The sequence below is a fragment of the Trachurus trachurus genome (genome assembly GCF_905171665.1).
Source record: "Trachurus trachurus genome assembly, chromosome: 14".
NCBI lineage: Eukaryota > Metazoa > Chordata > Actinopteri > Carangiformes > Carangidae > Trachurus > Trachurus trachurus.
The window spans coordinates 3,006,932-3,024,857 of record NC_139903.1 but is presented as its reverse complement, the minus strand read 5'-3'; the positions used below and the strand labels follow the sequence as shown (position 1 = coordinate 3,024,857).

Below are 17,926 nucleotides of genomic sequence, written 5' to 3'. Positions count from 1 at the left end.
CGATAATCATAGACGATAATAAACTTTTTTTGTTTGTTTTAACCGCTGTATCAATCCGCCTCTACCACACGCCGCTGATCTACACAGCTGATTGGCGGAGTGATACGCGGATACTGCGTGAGTTGGTCAGTAGTGCAGTAGTTACAGTAGATAAACGGGGTTAGGGAGGGAATATTTGAGCATTTTTATTAAAAGAGTAATACAATAGTTACTTTCCTTGTAATCAATTACTTTATAGTGTAGTAACTCAGTCACTTTTTGGCGAGAGTAACTATCTGGGTCCAACACTGGACTGGGCATAGCAACAGTAACCAAGCCAGCCACTGCCCCCTTGGTTACTGTTGCTATGTCACGACGTTAAGCTAGCTTTCGCTCCCGGCCCCAGCCATCATGCTGCTAGCATATAAGAAATGTGCAGTTTTCAGCAATATTAGCATCGGTTTCAAAGGAAATATCAGCACATTTCTGGAAAAAAAAATTCGGAGATATCAGACAGAAGAAGTCAGAAAGATAATTCATAGTTTTCAGTTCCGTGACCAGCGCAGATGGAGGGTAAAACATCAACGACTCTACCAGACAGAGCAGCAACAAGGACGGTAATTTCCCTGTTAACCTATCGGATACCTACTGTAGGTCATCTCACTGATTGTGAATAATTTTAATGATTTTTTTTTTTAAAGCAAAGGTTAATACCACCGCCTTAACATTAGCCTAATAGATAACCTGGGTTGCTATGGAGGAGGAGCGATTTGGCCACTGCATTAAAACAAGTTTCAAACAAATATGACCTGGGCAACAATACAAAACAGTTTACAGAGCAGCAATTTAGTGCTTTTTCAGGCATCTTCTGTAATTTGTAGCCTAATATAAGGAGATACAGTTACAGGAAGGAGTCATTTGGTTCCCCCTGAAATCTTACTGAAGACTGACCTCTACAAGTGAGAAATTTAGCATTTTTATTCATTTACTCGTACAAGAAATACAGATGTGGGCACATTTGGTTGGTACCCTTCTGTTAAAGACAGAAAAACCCACAATTGTCACTGAAATAACTTGAATCTGACAACAGTAAAGGACCATAAGGATGTTCTCCCAGAAGCTTTGTGGACAGATGAGACAAAAAACTGAATCTTTTTGGCTTCAAGTCACATCAGCTCATTGTTAACGGATGCAAAAAATGTAGAAAACAGCACTGTACCTACTGTGAAACATGGATCAGGCTCAGGGCATCTTCAATCTGTGCACGGTTCAATGAAACCTCAAGACTATCAATACAAGGCATTCTGGTGTGAAATGTGCTGCCCAGTGTCAGAAAGCCTGGGCTGACTAAGTCGTAGGTCAGGGGTCCTCCAACAGGTCACACACAGCTAACAAACACCCCGACCCTGTAACCCCCCCGACCATAAATCCTATTGAACATCTGTGGAAGGAGCTGGCACATGCAGTCTGGAGAAGGACAGGTGCAGAAGCTTCATTGAGAGTTACAGAAACCACCTGACTGCAGCGATTATTACCTCAAAAAGGTCAAAGTTAAAGGTACCATCATTTTAGTTTATCCAGGCCAGTTTCATTAGTTTGTTTTAAAAAATAATTCCGTTGAACCACAATTCAAAAGCAATGTCTGATTTTGTCAGTTTCAAGTTATTTCAGTGACAGTTGTGAGTTTTTCTCTCTTTAACTGAATGCAGAGATGGACAGAGTACTCAACCCCAGTACTTGAGTAAGAGTACAAATACTACTGGTCAAAATTTACTCCGTTACAAGTAAAAGTAGCTCAGTCGACATGTTACTCGAGGAAGAGTAAAGAAGTACTTGCTTCTAAAGGTAGCCTACGTAAGTATCCAAAAGAACATGCTTTTTTTAAGTAAAAGTAAGAGTAAATTTCTTATTTTTCACATCAATGAATTACTATAATTTTTTCTAAATGAATTTAAGGACATTTTAACTCTTGTTAGTGAGAATGAACTCTTTGAAAGCAGCTGCACTGATGTGCTGCTTTTAGGGGTTAGGGTTTCCTTCTTTGACAAACACAGCTTGTGTCCAATAGGATTTTAGAAAAAAATAAAAAATAAAAAGAGCAGACCTGAAAGTAACCAGTACTTTTCAGCCTTCCTAGAAATAATCGAGTAAAAGTAAAAATATTTGTCTTGGAAATGTATTCAAGTAAGAGTAATAAGTACAAAAAAAAATCTGTGGGTGTCCATTCAATACGATGCTGTGAAAACAGAGTAGTCATCAGCGACACTGAAGTAAATGTCCATTTTATCATCATTCATCAGTGGAAAAAACACATTTCTGAGACACAAAGTTTGTCTTCAGGCTTTGAATGAATGAATCTCTCATCTGTGATTTTTCTCTGTGTTGAATAATTAGTTGTAATGAAACCACACCAGAAGTTAAACATGTGACATGGGGCCCTACCAAGTAGACTGCTTCTTTTTTTCTCCACATGATCATGAGTTTTAATCTAAAACTGTGTGTTAAGTGCTGCAACATTATAACGCCATAATACAAATAGCGGGTTTTTTTTTTTTTAAACTCTTGACGCTTTTCCCTGATGGATCTTGAAACCTGAAACGATGCATGTATGATGTAGGCTTCACCTCCGGCTGTGAGGTGAAGTTGAGTTGTGTCCTTTCAGTGTCAGCGGCTGCTGCCTCGTCAGCATTTTGCTCTATGCTGCCGTTTGTGAAACACAAAAGGCCGCGGTGGCTTTTCTCTGGGACAAATAACAGGGCTGAACATGACCAGGGACATCACTGAGACTCCTCATTCACCCGAGTCCGGAGAAAAACAACAAAAAAAAACACTTTTTGGTTGATTTTGCTTGTAGTTTTTTTTTTGTGTTTTTGTGTTTTTTGTTTCGTTTTTTTTTTTGTTTTTTTTTCTTCCACCACCAAAGCCAAATCGTCCACTTTTTTCACGGCCTGTCAGGGGGAACAAGGGATGAGGGTTGGGGATGGACCGGTTGCCGTGGAAACTGACTCTTATCCCATCATTCAGCTGATGAGCAGGAGACAAACTGCGAGCGCGGACAGACGGCTGTTCAAGAGAAAACTTCTCCCGACGGACTTTTTTCATGTGTCGTGAGGAGGTTTGTGCATCTGTGTGGTGTTAACGACTGAACCAGAGAAATGTCCGGGACCAAGCCACGTGAGTTCACTGTCACACACTCTGGTTCATTTATACACTTATTTAACACCACAAGTTTAAGAAAAGTATGCTTCATTTGAAACGTGTATGTATGTGTGTGTGTGTTTGTGTGTGTGTGTTCAGGCCAAGAAGAGTTTCCAGACTCGGACCCAGATGACACATCAGAGGAGCTGACAGCCATGGTGTGTCTGGAGTCAGACCTGCAGGACGGACAGTAAGGAGGAGAGAAGGGGGGATGTTCACAATCTGGCAACTGGCTAAAACTGCTTTTATTATTATTATTCATCCTTTGCTTGAAAAAGGTCTAGTACCGAAACGTTGCATAATAAATTCTGCAAGTTGGCCATGTGTGCGGGAACTCTTCTGTTTCTAATTTGGACTTGCTTGTCGCCCTCCGACGCACCTGCCTGAGAAATAGATGTGCGAAGATTTTTGCTTTTTCTTTATTCACAAATTAGGACTTTTTTTTTTACTCATAGTACTGGCTCTAAAGTAATAGACATACACTGTATAGCCTCTAAAGGCAGCATTAATCAGATTGTCACTGTATAGGAAGCCATGATTCACAGTGTCACATGGCCTTAAAACTATTTCTATCCATAAACCATTGATTTTAATAGACCTATGAAGTATTGAACAAACAAGTCTGCAGTCAGGCTCATTGCTGCACCTAGACTTGAGTTAGCATGCTGGTTTTCAACAGCTGTTTATCAAAAATAATAGCCAGCAACTAGTTTAGCATATTACATGTACTGTAGCATGCTGTCATTTGCTGACAAGTGCTAAATATGAAGCGCAACTGGAATGACAATGATTTTGAGTACCGTATAGTATGTTAAAGCAGGTGCAGAAACTGAAACTCTGAGCTGATGGTGGCACTAAATGACTAAAAGAGATTTTATTGCAATTATATTAAGTCAAGATATCTGATTTAAACGCATAAAGGTGAACCTCATGGAGGCCTCAACATGAATGTCTGCACAAAAGCTTCATGCTAATCTGTCAGATAGTTATTGAAACAGTTCATTGGTGGAGCGACCGACAGATATGTCCATTCCTATAGAGACAAACTTTCAACAGAGTTAGTATCAAGTATAAAGCTAATTGATCCTTCAGGTTTACAAAGTAGAGATCACACTTGTATAAAATCTTTCAAGTTCAAGCATTAAATACTGAATTCATCATTTATAACACATGAATACTCATTAGTATGTAGTTTATAAACACAGTTAAACATGTTTTACTCATCCTTGATGAGCACTGTGTTTATAAACTGCAAACTCATGCATTATAAATGAAGAATCCAGTATTTGAAGAGTTCATTTGCAAAAGCAGATAAGTGACATTTTGAAAAAAAATGAGCTGAGGCTTTGTAATTATTCTTTGCATAGTGTTGTTTTCAATAAAACTTTTTTTTTTGAGATATGTCTGTTTTGTTACATCTCAAAGTCACTCAACATTGGTTTGACTGATATCACCTTATGTAAATAAAAAATAAAAAATGGAGATTATAGAATTTTTTTTAACTAAGTTATCTGCTTTTGCAAATTAACTCTTATTAAGGCTTAACTAAAGCTGTGTACTTATTGTAAAGTGTTACGAGTTCACCTTTTGAATAACATTTAATTTAATGCATGCTTTATAAGTATAATGTATTGTACTATCACACAGACTTATAACTTAAACTTATAACCAACTACATTACAGTGACTTATAAAGTTTAGTGAAGGAAAGTGATATATTGAGTGTCTGTGTACTGATATGTAAGTTATTACATCATCCGTGTGTGTGTGTGTGTGTGTGTTATCTCAGGATGATGGAGGTTGAAGTGGAACATCACAGTGTCTTGTTAACACGCAGCGATGGCAAATACAGCGCCCTTGGCAACCAGTGTACACACTACGGGGCTCCTCTCAGCAAAGGTAAGGACACAGCAGGAGGTTGTGACATATACATACCGGTAGTTTATCAGGTATATTGATACGTTTCATCAATATACGTACATTGCATATTTAATTATTCTACCTTGGTCGTCCATTTTCATTTATAATAGTTTGTCTTCAAATGATCATGAACTCACACTGCAAAAAGTCAAAATCTTTCCAAGAATATTTGTCTTATTTCTTGTCAAAATGTCTAATTTCTAGTCAAAACTAATCTCTTTCCACTTAAAATAAGACTCATCACCTAAAAATTAACTTGTATTTAGATCATTTTCACTTGTTTCAGACAAATTTTCACTTGGAATAAGTAGAAAAATCTGCCAGTGAAAGCAAGTTTTTTGTGCTTGTAATAAGAAAGAAAAACTCGATCCACTGTCAGATTTTTCTACTTATTTCAAGTGAAAATCTGCTTGAAAGAAGTAAAAAGTGTCTAAAAACAAGCTGCTTTTTACGTGATGAGTCTTATTTTGAGTATAATTTGATTTGTTTTGACTAGAAGTGACATTTTGACTAGAAATAAGACAAATATTCTTGGTAAGATTTTGAGTTTTTGCAGTGCACAATGAGATAATTGCGCCCTGGGTGCAAACATGTCAAAGCACTCTTTTTTTTTTTTGCTGTGTGTGCGTCTTTTTTGTCATTTTGTTCCGCTTTAAGGTTTGTTTTTGGACTCTTTGTTTTCTTTTGCTTGTCTTTCCTTTCGCTTATTTTGTGTTTCTTTGTTGTCATTTTATAATTCTTTGCATTACTGCAATGAAACTGTATTGATGTCTTGAACAAAAAAATATTGTGAGACAAGCTCTAGCCCAGGAGCCCCATGGCTTCTTGGGCCCCTAATATAATAATAATAATCATAATAATACATTTTATCTATAAAGCGCTTTTCAAGAACTCAAAGACACTGTACAGGGAATAAAAAAAACTAAAAATTACACAAGAAGCACAGAAAAGCATTAAAACATTAGGGGCATGAATAAAACAGACAACATTTAAGTATTAAAAGCAATACAGTATGTCTGGTTTATGGAAATGATACTCCTACATTTTACTTTCTTTATCTGCAGGTTTTATTTCAGGGAACCGCGTGCGCTGCCCGTGGCACGGTTCCTGCTTCAACGTCCTCACAGGAGATCTGGAGGAATACCCTGGCATTGACTGTCTGCCCTGCCACAAGGTACAGACCAGAGAGATGTTTACCTCAGGAGGAGGTTTTCTGTCATTTTAATTTGTCTTTATCCTCTTTTCAAGGTCAAAATTCAAAACAGCAAAGTGTACGTGTCCATAAACAAAAAGGTCAGTAAATCAATTCATTTTCATTTTCAGTCGCTTTGCTTTGGTCAATGTGGAAAATAAGGTCACACTGCTTGTTTGAGTAACCGTTAACTCTTCTCCTTTCGGTCCATATGAAAATTTAATGAAGGATTTCCAAAATTAAAGCTTTCTAAGCTTTTCAAAATAAAATCCCAATTCATCTTTTTTTTTTTTTTTTTAAATCAAAGCCTTTTTCTAAATCACCAACAAAAATTATGGGTTTTTTGTTACTCAATTCGTAATTTTCAATGATCTCCAACAACTGTCGGATATCATTATCATTTTTTTAAACTAATACAATGACTCCTATTGATCTTTGTGAACAATACTTGTACATTATTCAATTAATGAGCTACACACTTTGCAGTAGAGGTAGTTTAGCATCTAAAACAGCTGAATGTTATACAGTATGGTTGTTTGAGTAACAGTGTTTCTATCATGTCTTCCCTTCTTTTTCTTTTAATTCTCGACCATTATTATTAGTCAATATTTATTTTAATCCTCATGTGACGTCATGTTTTACTTGTGATTCAGACTCTCAGGCAGGAAAAAAGATTAAAGAGTATGGGAGCTGCAGTACCAGGAGTTACTCACACTGTTCTGCTGCTGGGAGGAGGTGAGTGTGGACCAGTGTGTGTGTGTGTGTGTGTGTGTGTGTGTGTGTGTGTGTGTGTGTGTGTGTTTGCTTATAAACTTAATGTATGTGCAAGTATACAGTATAATCAACAGCTACAGTTGCAATATCATAGTGATGGCAGGTCAAATAGATCGTAGGTAAATCATGGATAGTAATGACTGTTATAGACCGTATGTCAGGTGTTTGTCCTAATATGTTTCCTCATGTGTGTATGTGTGCGTGTGTGTGCGTGTGCGTGTGTGTGTAAGCGCAGGAGCAGCGTCACTGATCTGCGCCGAGACTCTTCGGCAGGAAAACTTTGGAGGCAGAATCATCATGGTGTCCAGAGACGAGCTTTTACCTTACGACAAAACCCGACTCAGCAAGGTGCTGCAGGGTACACAACACAACACAACACAACACAACACAACACAACACACACACACACACAGACACAACACAACACACACACACACACACACACACACACACACACACACACACACACACACACACACACACACACACACACACACACACACACATACACACACTGGCACTTTGCACTTTATATGTGTGCTAACACTTAATTATTTATTGACACTTAGCTCTTTGCTGCTATAGGATTTCGTTGTGTATGTTTTTTATGCAATGACAACAATAAACTTAACTTAACTTAAAGGATAATTCCGTGCAAATTCAACTCGGGGCTGTATTTTCCTAACATTTTAGGTCTAAAAGAAGGAATCTGAGCAGCGATGAATGGGAGCGGATTGAAGTTCTGCTGTTTAGGCTGTTTCCATCCCTCAAAGCCACAGACAGCGTCAGATGGAGACTCAAACATGCAGCCAGAAGTTTATTTACTTCAACAAGCCGACATGTTTGTAAAACTAGATCTAATTCAAAGTCTGGCGGAGTCGAGACCCAAGTTGACGCGCGGTGTGTTCAGGTGCAATGGGAAGCTCCCGTTGGTGTCATAAACACAGGAATATCAACTCTTGACTTTGCTTCAAGTAAATAAACTTCTGGCTGCATGTTTGAGTCGCCACCTGACGCTGTCTGTGGCTTTGAGGGATGGAAACAGCCTAAGCAGCAGCAATTAAACTATATATAATATAAATATAATATATGTAGACATGTACTGACATTATGATATGTAAGTAAATTCTGCGTACCACTACTGACCTAGGGAGCTGTCTTGTATTGTCTGTGTACTGTTGTGTGGTGTATCTGTTTGTATTTTTTATTTTATTTTACTTTATTTTTTGTGTTTGATGTTTTATTTGAACATGGATTATATTGTGTGAGACATAAATTGCATTGATACATTGTAAAGATGTTGTATGGACCCCAGGAAGAATAGCTTTGGCACTGCCATAGCTAATGGGGATCTGAATAAATCAATCAATCAAAAAAAACAAAAAAAAAACTGAAAATCTTCAGGAAAATACAGCCCCGAGTTGAATTTGCCCGGAATTGTAATGGTGAATGTGTGGTAGATTTTGGTAACCGTTACTCAAACACATGCACACACACATGCATCATGTTGCAGGTGATGAATGTGGAGAGCGACAGCATCGTGCTGAGGAGGATGGAGTTCTTCCATAGAGCCGACATCGAGGTGTGGCTCAGGAAAGAGGTGAGTTTGTTTCCTTCCCACTCTGCTGCTGTGTGACACAACCAAGACTCGATCCTTGATCCTTGATTGAAAGATTATTTTAGGTCCATTTATACAAGAACAATTGATTCATATTCTAGAATTTTTCAAATTAAGATTTTCTATAGAATTACCACCACAAATAAACAATTAAATATTTTTTAACATTAACCACTCTCCATTATGTAAATGTTGCAATGAAGAAGTGGAGGATCAGTTACATTTATTCTTTTATTGTACACATGTAGTCAGATTTTGGTTAGACATTCAAAAGTGGCCCAAAGACCCAAAAATATTCACTTCGAATTTACACCATTAAATATTTTGTTGGGAGTACTGGAGATAAACTGCTCACAGATTGTGAACACGATCATCCTTTTGGGGAAAATATTTATTTTTAAAACCCAAACAAAAACACTTTTGAATTTGGTTTTTTTTAGAAATAAAGTGCGACGCCAATTTATTTTGGAAAAAATGATCGCATCCAATCAAGACGAGATAGAAATGCATAATAAAAAATGGGAAAAACTTACTTTTGAGTGAAGGTATACTAAGTAGTTACTGTTAATTTAATTTTAGTAGTTTCACATCCTTTTTTTTGTTGTAGTTTTGTTTTTTAGTTTAGTTTAGTTTTATTTTCTTGTGCGTGTATTTTTTTTTTTTTTTTATTGTTCTGTCCTGTTTTGGTCATGTCTTTGTTATGTTGTTGAGTCTGCTCTGTCTTTTGTCTTCTGTCTGTTTGTTTATTGGTCAGTTTATTGTCGGTTTATACATTGTATATGCCTGTTCCCATAAAAAAAAAAGAAAAAAAAAAAAGACTTGATCCTTGTGATTGTATTTAAATTGAATCTCTGTCTCGGTCACAATGTGGACAATGTGAAGTGAAACTCTGTGTGTTTCTGTGGCTCTGCCTCCAGGCGCTGTCGGTGGACACGGACAAGAAGACCGTCACCTTCGATGATGGATCGGTGCAGAGCTACGACCAGCTGCTCATCTCAACAGGCTGCAGGTATACAGACTTAGGGATGTCATGTCACAATTACTTGTTTTCACAATTAATCGTGGTATTAAACGCCACAATTAATTGATCGCAAGGATTCCTAAATACCGTCACTTTCCAAAAAGAGATTATGTATGAACCGTGTCGGCAGATGTGACGCCAAAGTAAAGGTAAATGCACAGATACTGGTCCATTTACCTACAGTAACGTAGCATTGAATTGGTAGGAATTTAAATGCTAGAGTGTGATTTGTAATTAAAAAAAAAAGATTAAAATTAAAGTAAACATTTAACTATATTTGATTTTACACATTAATAGTGTTGTGAAATTAATTAATGCATAATAATCATGATAATCGTAATATCGTGATTATTTCTCTGACAATAATCGTACCAAAAAAATCTATTATTGTGACATCGCTAAAACAGAAAAAAACACACACTGATACTCTGTGTGTGTTTGTGTGTGCGCTTGCAGGACAAATGTGCACATCAATATATATATTTTTTTCCATACTTCATTGTCATTGCCATTTCCACAACAATGAAATTGAGGTGCATCCTCTGCAGCGAGTGCAGAAAAATAAAAGCAGATATAAAGACAGAGAAAAGATATAAAGACAGATAAATAAGATAAAATAATAAAATTTGATTCTACCTCTTGCACATCTCCCTGCTGAAAAAAGAAAACTGCCTAATTGCATCACATTATTCAGTGCAGTGGTTGCTTTTGGACAAAAGCTGTTCTGGGTTTTTTTTTACTGGTTAGTCCTCATTTATATTGTTTTGTATCTGAAACTGACAGTGAAATGGGATTCAGGACAAATCAAAAATAAATAACCAAAAACACTTATGGAAAAATACTTGTTTGGCAAAGTGACATTAAAGTAAAAAAAGAAGAAGTACAAAAATGGTCATGTTCTCCAAAAAATATGTTATGTCCTCAGGGAAATCAGGAAATGCATTCAGTTTGTCTGGAGGCTCCAAACAGCTCAGGACAACTCTGTTGTACTTATCGATTTCTCATTAGAGCCCTGTTTCATAGTTGTTTCCCCAACACTAACTGTAAAATCCATTTTCTAAATGTTAAAGAAATGATGGTAGATGAACCAACCCTCTGCACTTGAGAACCTCAAAAAAACCTGCAGAAAGAACCAAAACTATATGAGTTCATCAAGTGTAAACTTAGATTTCATCATGAACACTGCTTTTAAAGTATAAACTCATTCATTGTAATACTTTTGGACTGTGACCAACAGCAGCAGCAGGTGTCTTTACTGTGTCCTATGTTTTTTTTTTTTTTTTCCATTTTCATTTCATTTCTCCTTTATTTATTCAGGGAAGGTCAATTGAGAGCAAGCTCTCTTTTTCAATGACGCCCTGATTACAAAAACACAATTATACAATATACAAATTCATCAAGGTCATGATCCACAATTACATACAGGTTGTAAAACATTTGACAATACGTTTTTAAAACTATCTAAGGAAATAAGATGATCCAGTTTCAGACAGTTTTGTAGGTTATTCCACTTTTGGGGGCATAAAACTGAAAGGCAGTCTTCCCCAATTCTGTCCTGATACTGGGAATTTGTAAAACCGTAAACAGTAAGTAGGTTAAGTGTTCACTGTTGCATTACGTTGCTGATGAACAGAGTCATTGCCTGTCCTTCAGAGCGAAGGGTCTGGACATGCAGGGCATGAAGCTGGACAACGTGAAGATGCTGGAGACGCCAGAAGACGCCCGGCAAATCCACGCAGCCTGTCTGGGCTGCAACGTCGTCCTCGTGGGAACCTCGTTTGTTGGTAATGTGACGCCGAAACGACATAACATCAGATATAACGTGATGGTTTGATACACACAGCACAATTTGAGTTGGCTGGGCCAATAACATAACAGCATAATGACCTTTAGATAACGAGAACTCTAAACTTTTCCCTTTGTTTTAGTGCAAAGAAGTACAAGTACATTATTAAGATGTTTACATTTAATGAATAATCCCTTCACAAAACATTACGAACAACCTGAAATTTCAACAATATTATGCCTCTCCTGTCTTCTTTGTAATTTTCACACTTGGCAAATTCATCCCAAGGGCTGGATTGGACCCTCTGATGGGCCGGTTATTGGTTACACCCCAGGCCTAAACCAAATAAACGTAGTGATGGATAATCAAATAAATAATATGAAAATTCAACCAAACTGCATCAATACATAACACTCTTAGAGAAATCAATCAAATATAGTGTATTATAAACATTTATTTATTTATTTTTCATGCAACATTTCCCATTTTCATTGTAAATAGTGGTGGGATAGTGGAATAGACATCCATTAAATTGTTCATCCAGGGCAGTCATTGGATGAAAACTATAATTCTGTGTAATGAACTAAAGAATTGTATTAGTTATTGATGTGTAGACTTTTTTTGTCACCTTTGGGACTCCATACTTGTTTAATTTTTTACTTGAATATCATGTTATTGTGTTTTTTCAGGTATGGAAGTTGCATCTTATTTGATAGACAAAGCCTCCAGTATCACAGTGATTGGCAGCAGTGAGCTGCCGTACCAGAACACGCTGGGCCCTGAAATCGGCAAACTCACCATGACGGTAAAAACAAAACAGAGAAACAGAAAGAAAAAGAAAAAGAAAAGAGAGAGTCCTCACATGACTTCTCTACATGTTCAGCTGATTATATATTTGAAACTCTGCTGTCGCTGCAGATACTGAAGGAGCAAAACATCCGATTCTACATGAACGACAACGTGACCGAGGTCAAAGGTGTGGAAGGAAAGGTACGGTGGGAAAAAGATGGCCTTCGGTTTGTTTTCGTCACTCACAGCCCAAATTGTATTGTCTTGTATTGTATTTTATTAGCACATAAAATATATATAAAACAGCATATTAAAAAGTGGAACAACCACAACAAAAAACATACAAAGTATACAGTAGATAAGGCAAATGTGCAGGAGAAACCAAAACACCTAAGGGCTTGTCAAGTGGTCCTCCTAAAGACAAACATTCAACATAAATTTAATTTACAGTAATGTGAAGAACAACATAAAACAATTAGTAAAGAGAGAGAGAAAATCTAAGGTGATGTAAAAACAAAATGTGGATTATGCATTGCTCAATTGGGCCAATAGAAAGTGAATTATTTGTTTCTTAAATGAATTTATGCTTGTGCAGTTTCTAAGGTGGATTGGTAATGAATTGGTAATGAATTCTGTCCTCTTATTCAATAAAGGTTAAGGAGGTTGTGCTGAAAAGTGGAAAAGTCATCCCAGCTGACGTCTTGATCGTTGGTATTGGTAAGTGCAATGCAGACATTTTGAAGATGAAGATGTATACTATTCCCCCAGATTTTTGCTTTAAACCTTTTTTTCCCCCACTGTATTCTGTTTATTATTAATGAGATGCAGTCAAACTACTCAGTCATGTTTGTCCTCTGTCTCTGTCCTCCAGGGATCATGCCAAACTCAGAGTTCCTGAAGGACACGAAGATAAAGATGGATAAAAAAAACTTTGTGCTCGTCGACAAGGTCAGCCAATAACCTGCTCTTCTCTTGAGCTCGTTCTCTGTCTTCAGTCTTAAAGGGATAGTTCACCCAAAATTGAAATTTCAGAGTCCTCCGTGGCTTCTCTGAGTTACAGGGGGTCTCGGCGTAGCAGTGCATGTCCATATAACGGTTGCAAATGGATACCAACTGTCTTCGTAACAAAAAGACACACCAAAAAACATCCAAATACCTCCATGCTGCTCGTATGCAATGTCCGTCTTGTATTGAAGCCCCGAAATGAGAAATTGTCCTGAAAAAAATTAAATAAGTCTATATTTCAAGCTTGTTTTGTAGCGAAAGCTTCTCGAAGCTCCTCTTCCCGGTTCGTCAAATTTGGATGAACCGGGAAGAGGAGTTTCTGCGACAAACAAGCTTGAAAAATAGACTTATTTAATTTTTTCCAGGACAATTTCACATTTCGGGGCTTCAATACAAGACGGACATTACATACGAGCAGCATGGAGGTATTTGGATGTTTTTTGGTGTGTCTTTTTGTTACGAAGACAGTTTGTATCCATTTGCAACCGTTATATGGACATGCACTGCTACGCCGAGACCCCCTGTAACTCAGAGAAGCCACGGAGGACTCTGAAACTTCTCACAGCCCTTAGTCCACATGAGGGTGAGTAGATCATTTTGGGTGAACTATCCCTTTAACCCTCACATTTGCTCTCCTCTATGTAATAATAATAATATTAATTAAATATTGTCTCACATTCTTCCTTTATTATTTATTTTTTGCAGCATATTTATTACTGGTAACAAAATCTTAAAATAACATCACATTATGTAAATATGGACGAAGAATCCAATACAGACTGTACTGTATGTTATGTGAGACTGCGGTGTGGCTCGTGTTTCAGGGGGTTAGGGTTTTGGTTTGACTGTCAGTTCTGTGTCTGTGTGTGTGTGTGTGTGTGTGTCTGTGTGTGTGTGTGTTTCCCTCCTGCAGTTCATGCGCACCAACGTCCCTGATGTGTTCTGCGGCGGCGACCTGGCCACCTTCCCCCTGGCCATGGCCAACGACCGGCTGGTCAACATCGGCCACTGGCAGATGGCACAAGCACATGGTAACGTAATGTAATGTAATGTAGTAACAATGTAAATGTGACCACACAGCTGCTGGATGCTGCACTGAGATACACAAACCCACCTGATTTATTATGATATAATATATATAGCTCTGGAAAAAATAAAGAGACCACTCCAAAATGTTCTTAAAGGGATAGTTCACCCAAAATTCAAATTCTCATCATCTACTCACCCTCATGTGGACTAGGGGCTGGGAGAAGTTTCAGAGTCCTCCGTGGCTTCTCTGAGTTACAGGGGGTCTCGGCGTAACAGTATTTGTCCATATAATGGTTGTGAATGGTGCTCACTTTTCTTCGTAACAAAAAGACACACCAAAAAATATCCAAATACCTCCATGCTGCTCGTCTGTAATGTCCCTCTTGTATTGAAGCCCCGACATGAGAAATCGTTCGGCCGGGATTTGCACTGACACAGGCAGAGCAGTGAACTGAGACACTGGAAGCTTCCGCTACAAACAAGCTTAAAATATAGACTTATTTAATTTTTTTCGGAACAATTTCTCATGTCGGGGCTTCAATACAAGAGGGACATTACGGACGAGCACTATGGAGGTATTTGGATGTTTTTTGGTGTGTCTTTTTGGACGAAGCAAAGTGAGCACCATTCACAACCATTTTATGGACATGCAGTGCTGCATGGAGCCCCGCTGTAACTCAGAGAAGCCACGGAGGACTCTGAAACTTCTCCCAGCCCTTAGTCCACATGAGGGGGAGGAGATAATGAGTGAAATTTGAATTTTGGGTGAACTATCCCTTTAATAAATCAGTCTTATCTCTACATGTGTGGCAGCCATCGATTCCAGTGTCTATTGAACTCCAACACAAGCACCTCACTCTACTTAGCTGATCACCTGAACCAAATCATATTTAATGAGGAAGAAAGATTATAAATAAATAAAAGAAATAACAGTTTATTCCACCAACTTTGATTTCTAAACTCTTCCTAAGTTTAAAAAGTAGTGTTGTGTTGTTTTAAAATGAATATGAACTTGTTTTCTTTGCATTATACAAGGTCTGAAAACACAAGATGTTGCCATTTTCTGCAAATAAATAAATGCTCTAAATGACAATATTTTTATTTCCAATTTGAGTAAAATGAACACTTTTGTACTGACAAAATTTCTCCCAAACACATAGCTATGAATAGTAAAACCAGAGGAACTGATCATTTTGAAGTGGTCTCTTCATTTTTTTCCAGAGCTGTACTGTATATGTTTATCAGGTAGAAAGATACAAACCCTTATACAGTTTCATTTAATTAAAAAAATATTCATATTTAATATAAAAACAAAGCAGCCATGTTACATGTTTAGCTCTAGCAGCTGTAGATACAGATTACTGACAAATACAATGCTAAACCCCACCTGTTATGTGTAATTATTATATTTCATTTGTTAATTTGTTTCATATCTGTCTCGACAACATCTTGTTTTCTTTTTTTCAGGCAGGATAGCAGCTCTAAACATGCTGAATAAACCGACTGAACTCAACACAGTTCCTTTCTATTGGACCGTCCTAGTGGGTAAAACCATCCGATATGCAGGTGGGCACACACACACACACACACACACACACACACACACACACACACACACACACACACACACACACACACGTTTGTGCATATCATTGCAATTGTTCAATATGACACAAAACCCATAATGCTGAGTGCAGCCCCAGTTAGAGGCTTTTATAGTCACATGACTGAGGTTGTTGCAGCATGATTGGACACAAACAACTACCTCTAATGTGCAGGTACAGAGAATAAAATGTAGGAATGAATGATATGGACCTAATGTCTAACTCTAAACTCTCTAAACTACTCTCTACTAAATATGTTTAACTATATTAAACATATTTCATGGTTGTGTGCAGGCTACGGGGAGGGATACACTGAGATTGTGATGAAAGGAAAGTTTGAAGACAGGAAGTTCCTGGCACTGTACATCAAGTAAGCAAGAGGAAAAAAACTAACCGCTAAACGCCTTTTAATTTGAAATACAAATGCAAATATGTGTGTTTTTTATTTTATTTTAATTTATCTACCTGTTTTGCATAGGAACGATGAAGTCATAGCGGCAGCGAGCCTGAACTACGACCCAGCTGCGTCTGCAGTAGCTGAGAGATTTGCAGCAGGAAAAGTCATCACGAAGACAGAGGCTCAGTATGAACATTCAGTTTTTCTTTCTTTCTTTCTTTCTTTCTTTCTGTTTGCTGTATGGGAACTGCTGTATACGTAAGCAATATATCACGACAGGCCATGGTATATGCTCATTATACCACGGCTAAGGGGCGTTTTTCGGCCCGACGCGAAGCAGTTACCAATCATGACAATATGAAAGAGGAATACGCAATCAATTTCATGTAGTTTTATTCAACCAGAAATACATATTATCCAATAAAACAGCCTCACTGTGAAAAACTAGTCCCACCTCTCCAGATGTTAGCTCCAAGTAGCTCTGCATCTCGTCTTTTCCTCTGTCACTGCTCAGTCCCCTCTACCATTGTTAACCCTCTGGAGGTGAAAGTTCACCTTAAACATGTCAATTCAACTACTTTAGTCCATTTTTTAACATCGTAAAAACATCGACTGTCATTTGCTACCGACTGCAACAGTCCGTTGTCATGGATACATGACAACAACTTCCATTCATACCAGTCATACTACGTGCCTGAGGCGGAGTGATAGCCTACGCTGTGATAAGGTTTTAGAATAGTAGCCGTGATACAGTATATGCTCATTATACCACGGTTAACAACCAATCAGATCGCTGGATTTCACCTTTCTGTTTTATAAACAAGAGATGACACACTACAGTACAAGGTGTTGGGAAATAGAAAAATACAGGTCAATTCTTTGAGAAGAGACTGTAAAAAAAAAAACACCGGACAGTAAATATACATCGTAGTTAGCAATTAGCTAACAGATATTTAGCAGATATTTACCCTCCAGGAGTCGGTAGAGACCAAAACCTGAGCTAAAAGGAGTTAAAATACTGGTCCTAAGTCGACTGCTGATGGTTCGCTAACAAGTTAAGTAGTTTTCACTGACCCCAAGTGGCCAACAGGATCAGATGTTTAATTCAAAAATGACTTCCTGCGTTTTTAAAACACTGCAAAACTCAAGATATGAAATGATAAAATCGCTCTCTTCCCCCCTCTGACAGGTCAGATGATATCAACTGGCTGCAGTTGTCCTGATCGACGCTTTTCCTCTCCACTCATCTGCTCAACACGTCGGCTGTGTGGCGTCAACGTCTCTCCTCCTCCTCCTCCTCGTCGACGACAACGCTCTCTCACCGAGGACAAACGGGTCCGAAGACGCCGAGGAAAACGATCCGTTCAGAGACAGAAAGAGAAGCAGCAGCCACGTTGAAGTTTATATTCACAGTTCTGAAGTGTTTCGAAGCAGGATGTGTGGATTTAAAGGGATAGTTCAACATTTTTGGCAAATTGGCCCATTGCCATAATCCCTATAGTCATAGCAGTAGGTTCGTTACCTTTAATTGTCAGTGCAAGCTATTTTTAGAACGGCGGAGCAGAGCCGCGAGCTGCTAAGAGCTACGCTACGGAGGCTCATGATGGGATTTCTT

At 38.0% G+C, this 17,926-nt stretch overlaps 1 protein-coding gene across 1 annotated transcript; it reads left to right on the top strand.

The window, feature by feature from the left end:
- Nucleotides 1–3,134: 3,134 nt before the first annotated feature.
- Nucleotides 3,135–17,642, top strand: LOC310997218 (apoptosis-inducing factor 3-like; the record flags this gene model as incomplete). Its single annotated transcript, XM_083986895.1, has 19 exons — nt 3,135–3,153; nt 3,277–3,367; nt 4,966–5,075; nt 6,161–6,270; nt 6,345–6,389; nt 6,942–7,023; nt 7,298–7,410; nt 8,576–8,662; nt 9,598–9,689; nt 11,355–11,485; nt 12,177–12,292; nt 12,406–12,477; nt 12,930–12,993; nt 13,148–13,224; nt 14,195–14,312; nt 15,778–15,876; nt 16,209–16,284; nt 16,393–16,497; nt 17,501–17,642. The coding sequence occupies 19 exons, from the start codon at nt 3,135–3,137 to the stop codon at nt 17,532–17,534; spliced, it is 1,641 nt and encodes a 546-aa protein (XP_083843021.1). The 3' UTR covers nt 17,535–17,642.
- Nucleotides 17,643–17,926: the final 284 nt, after the last annotated feature.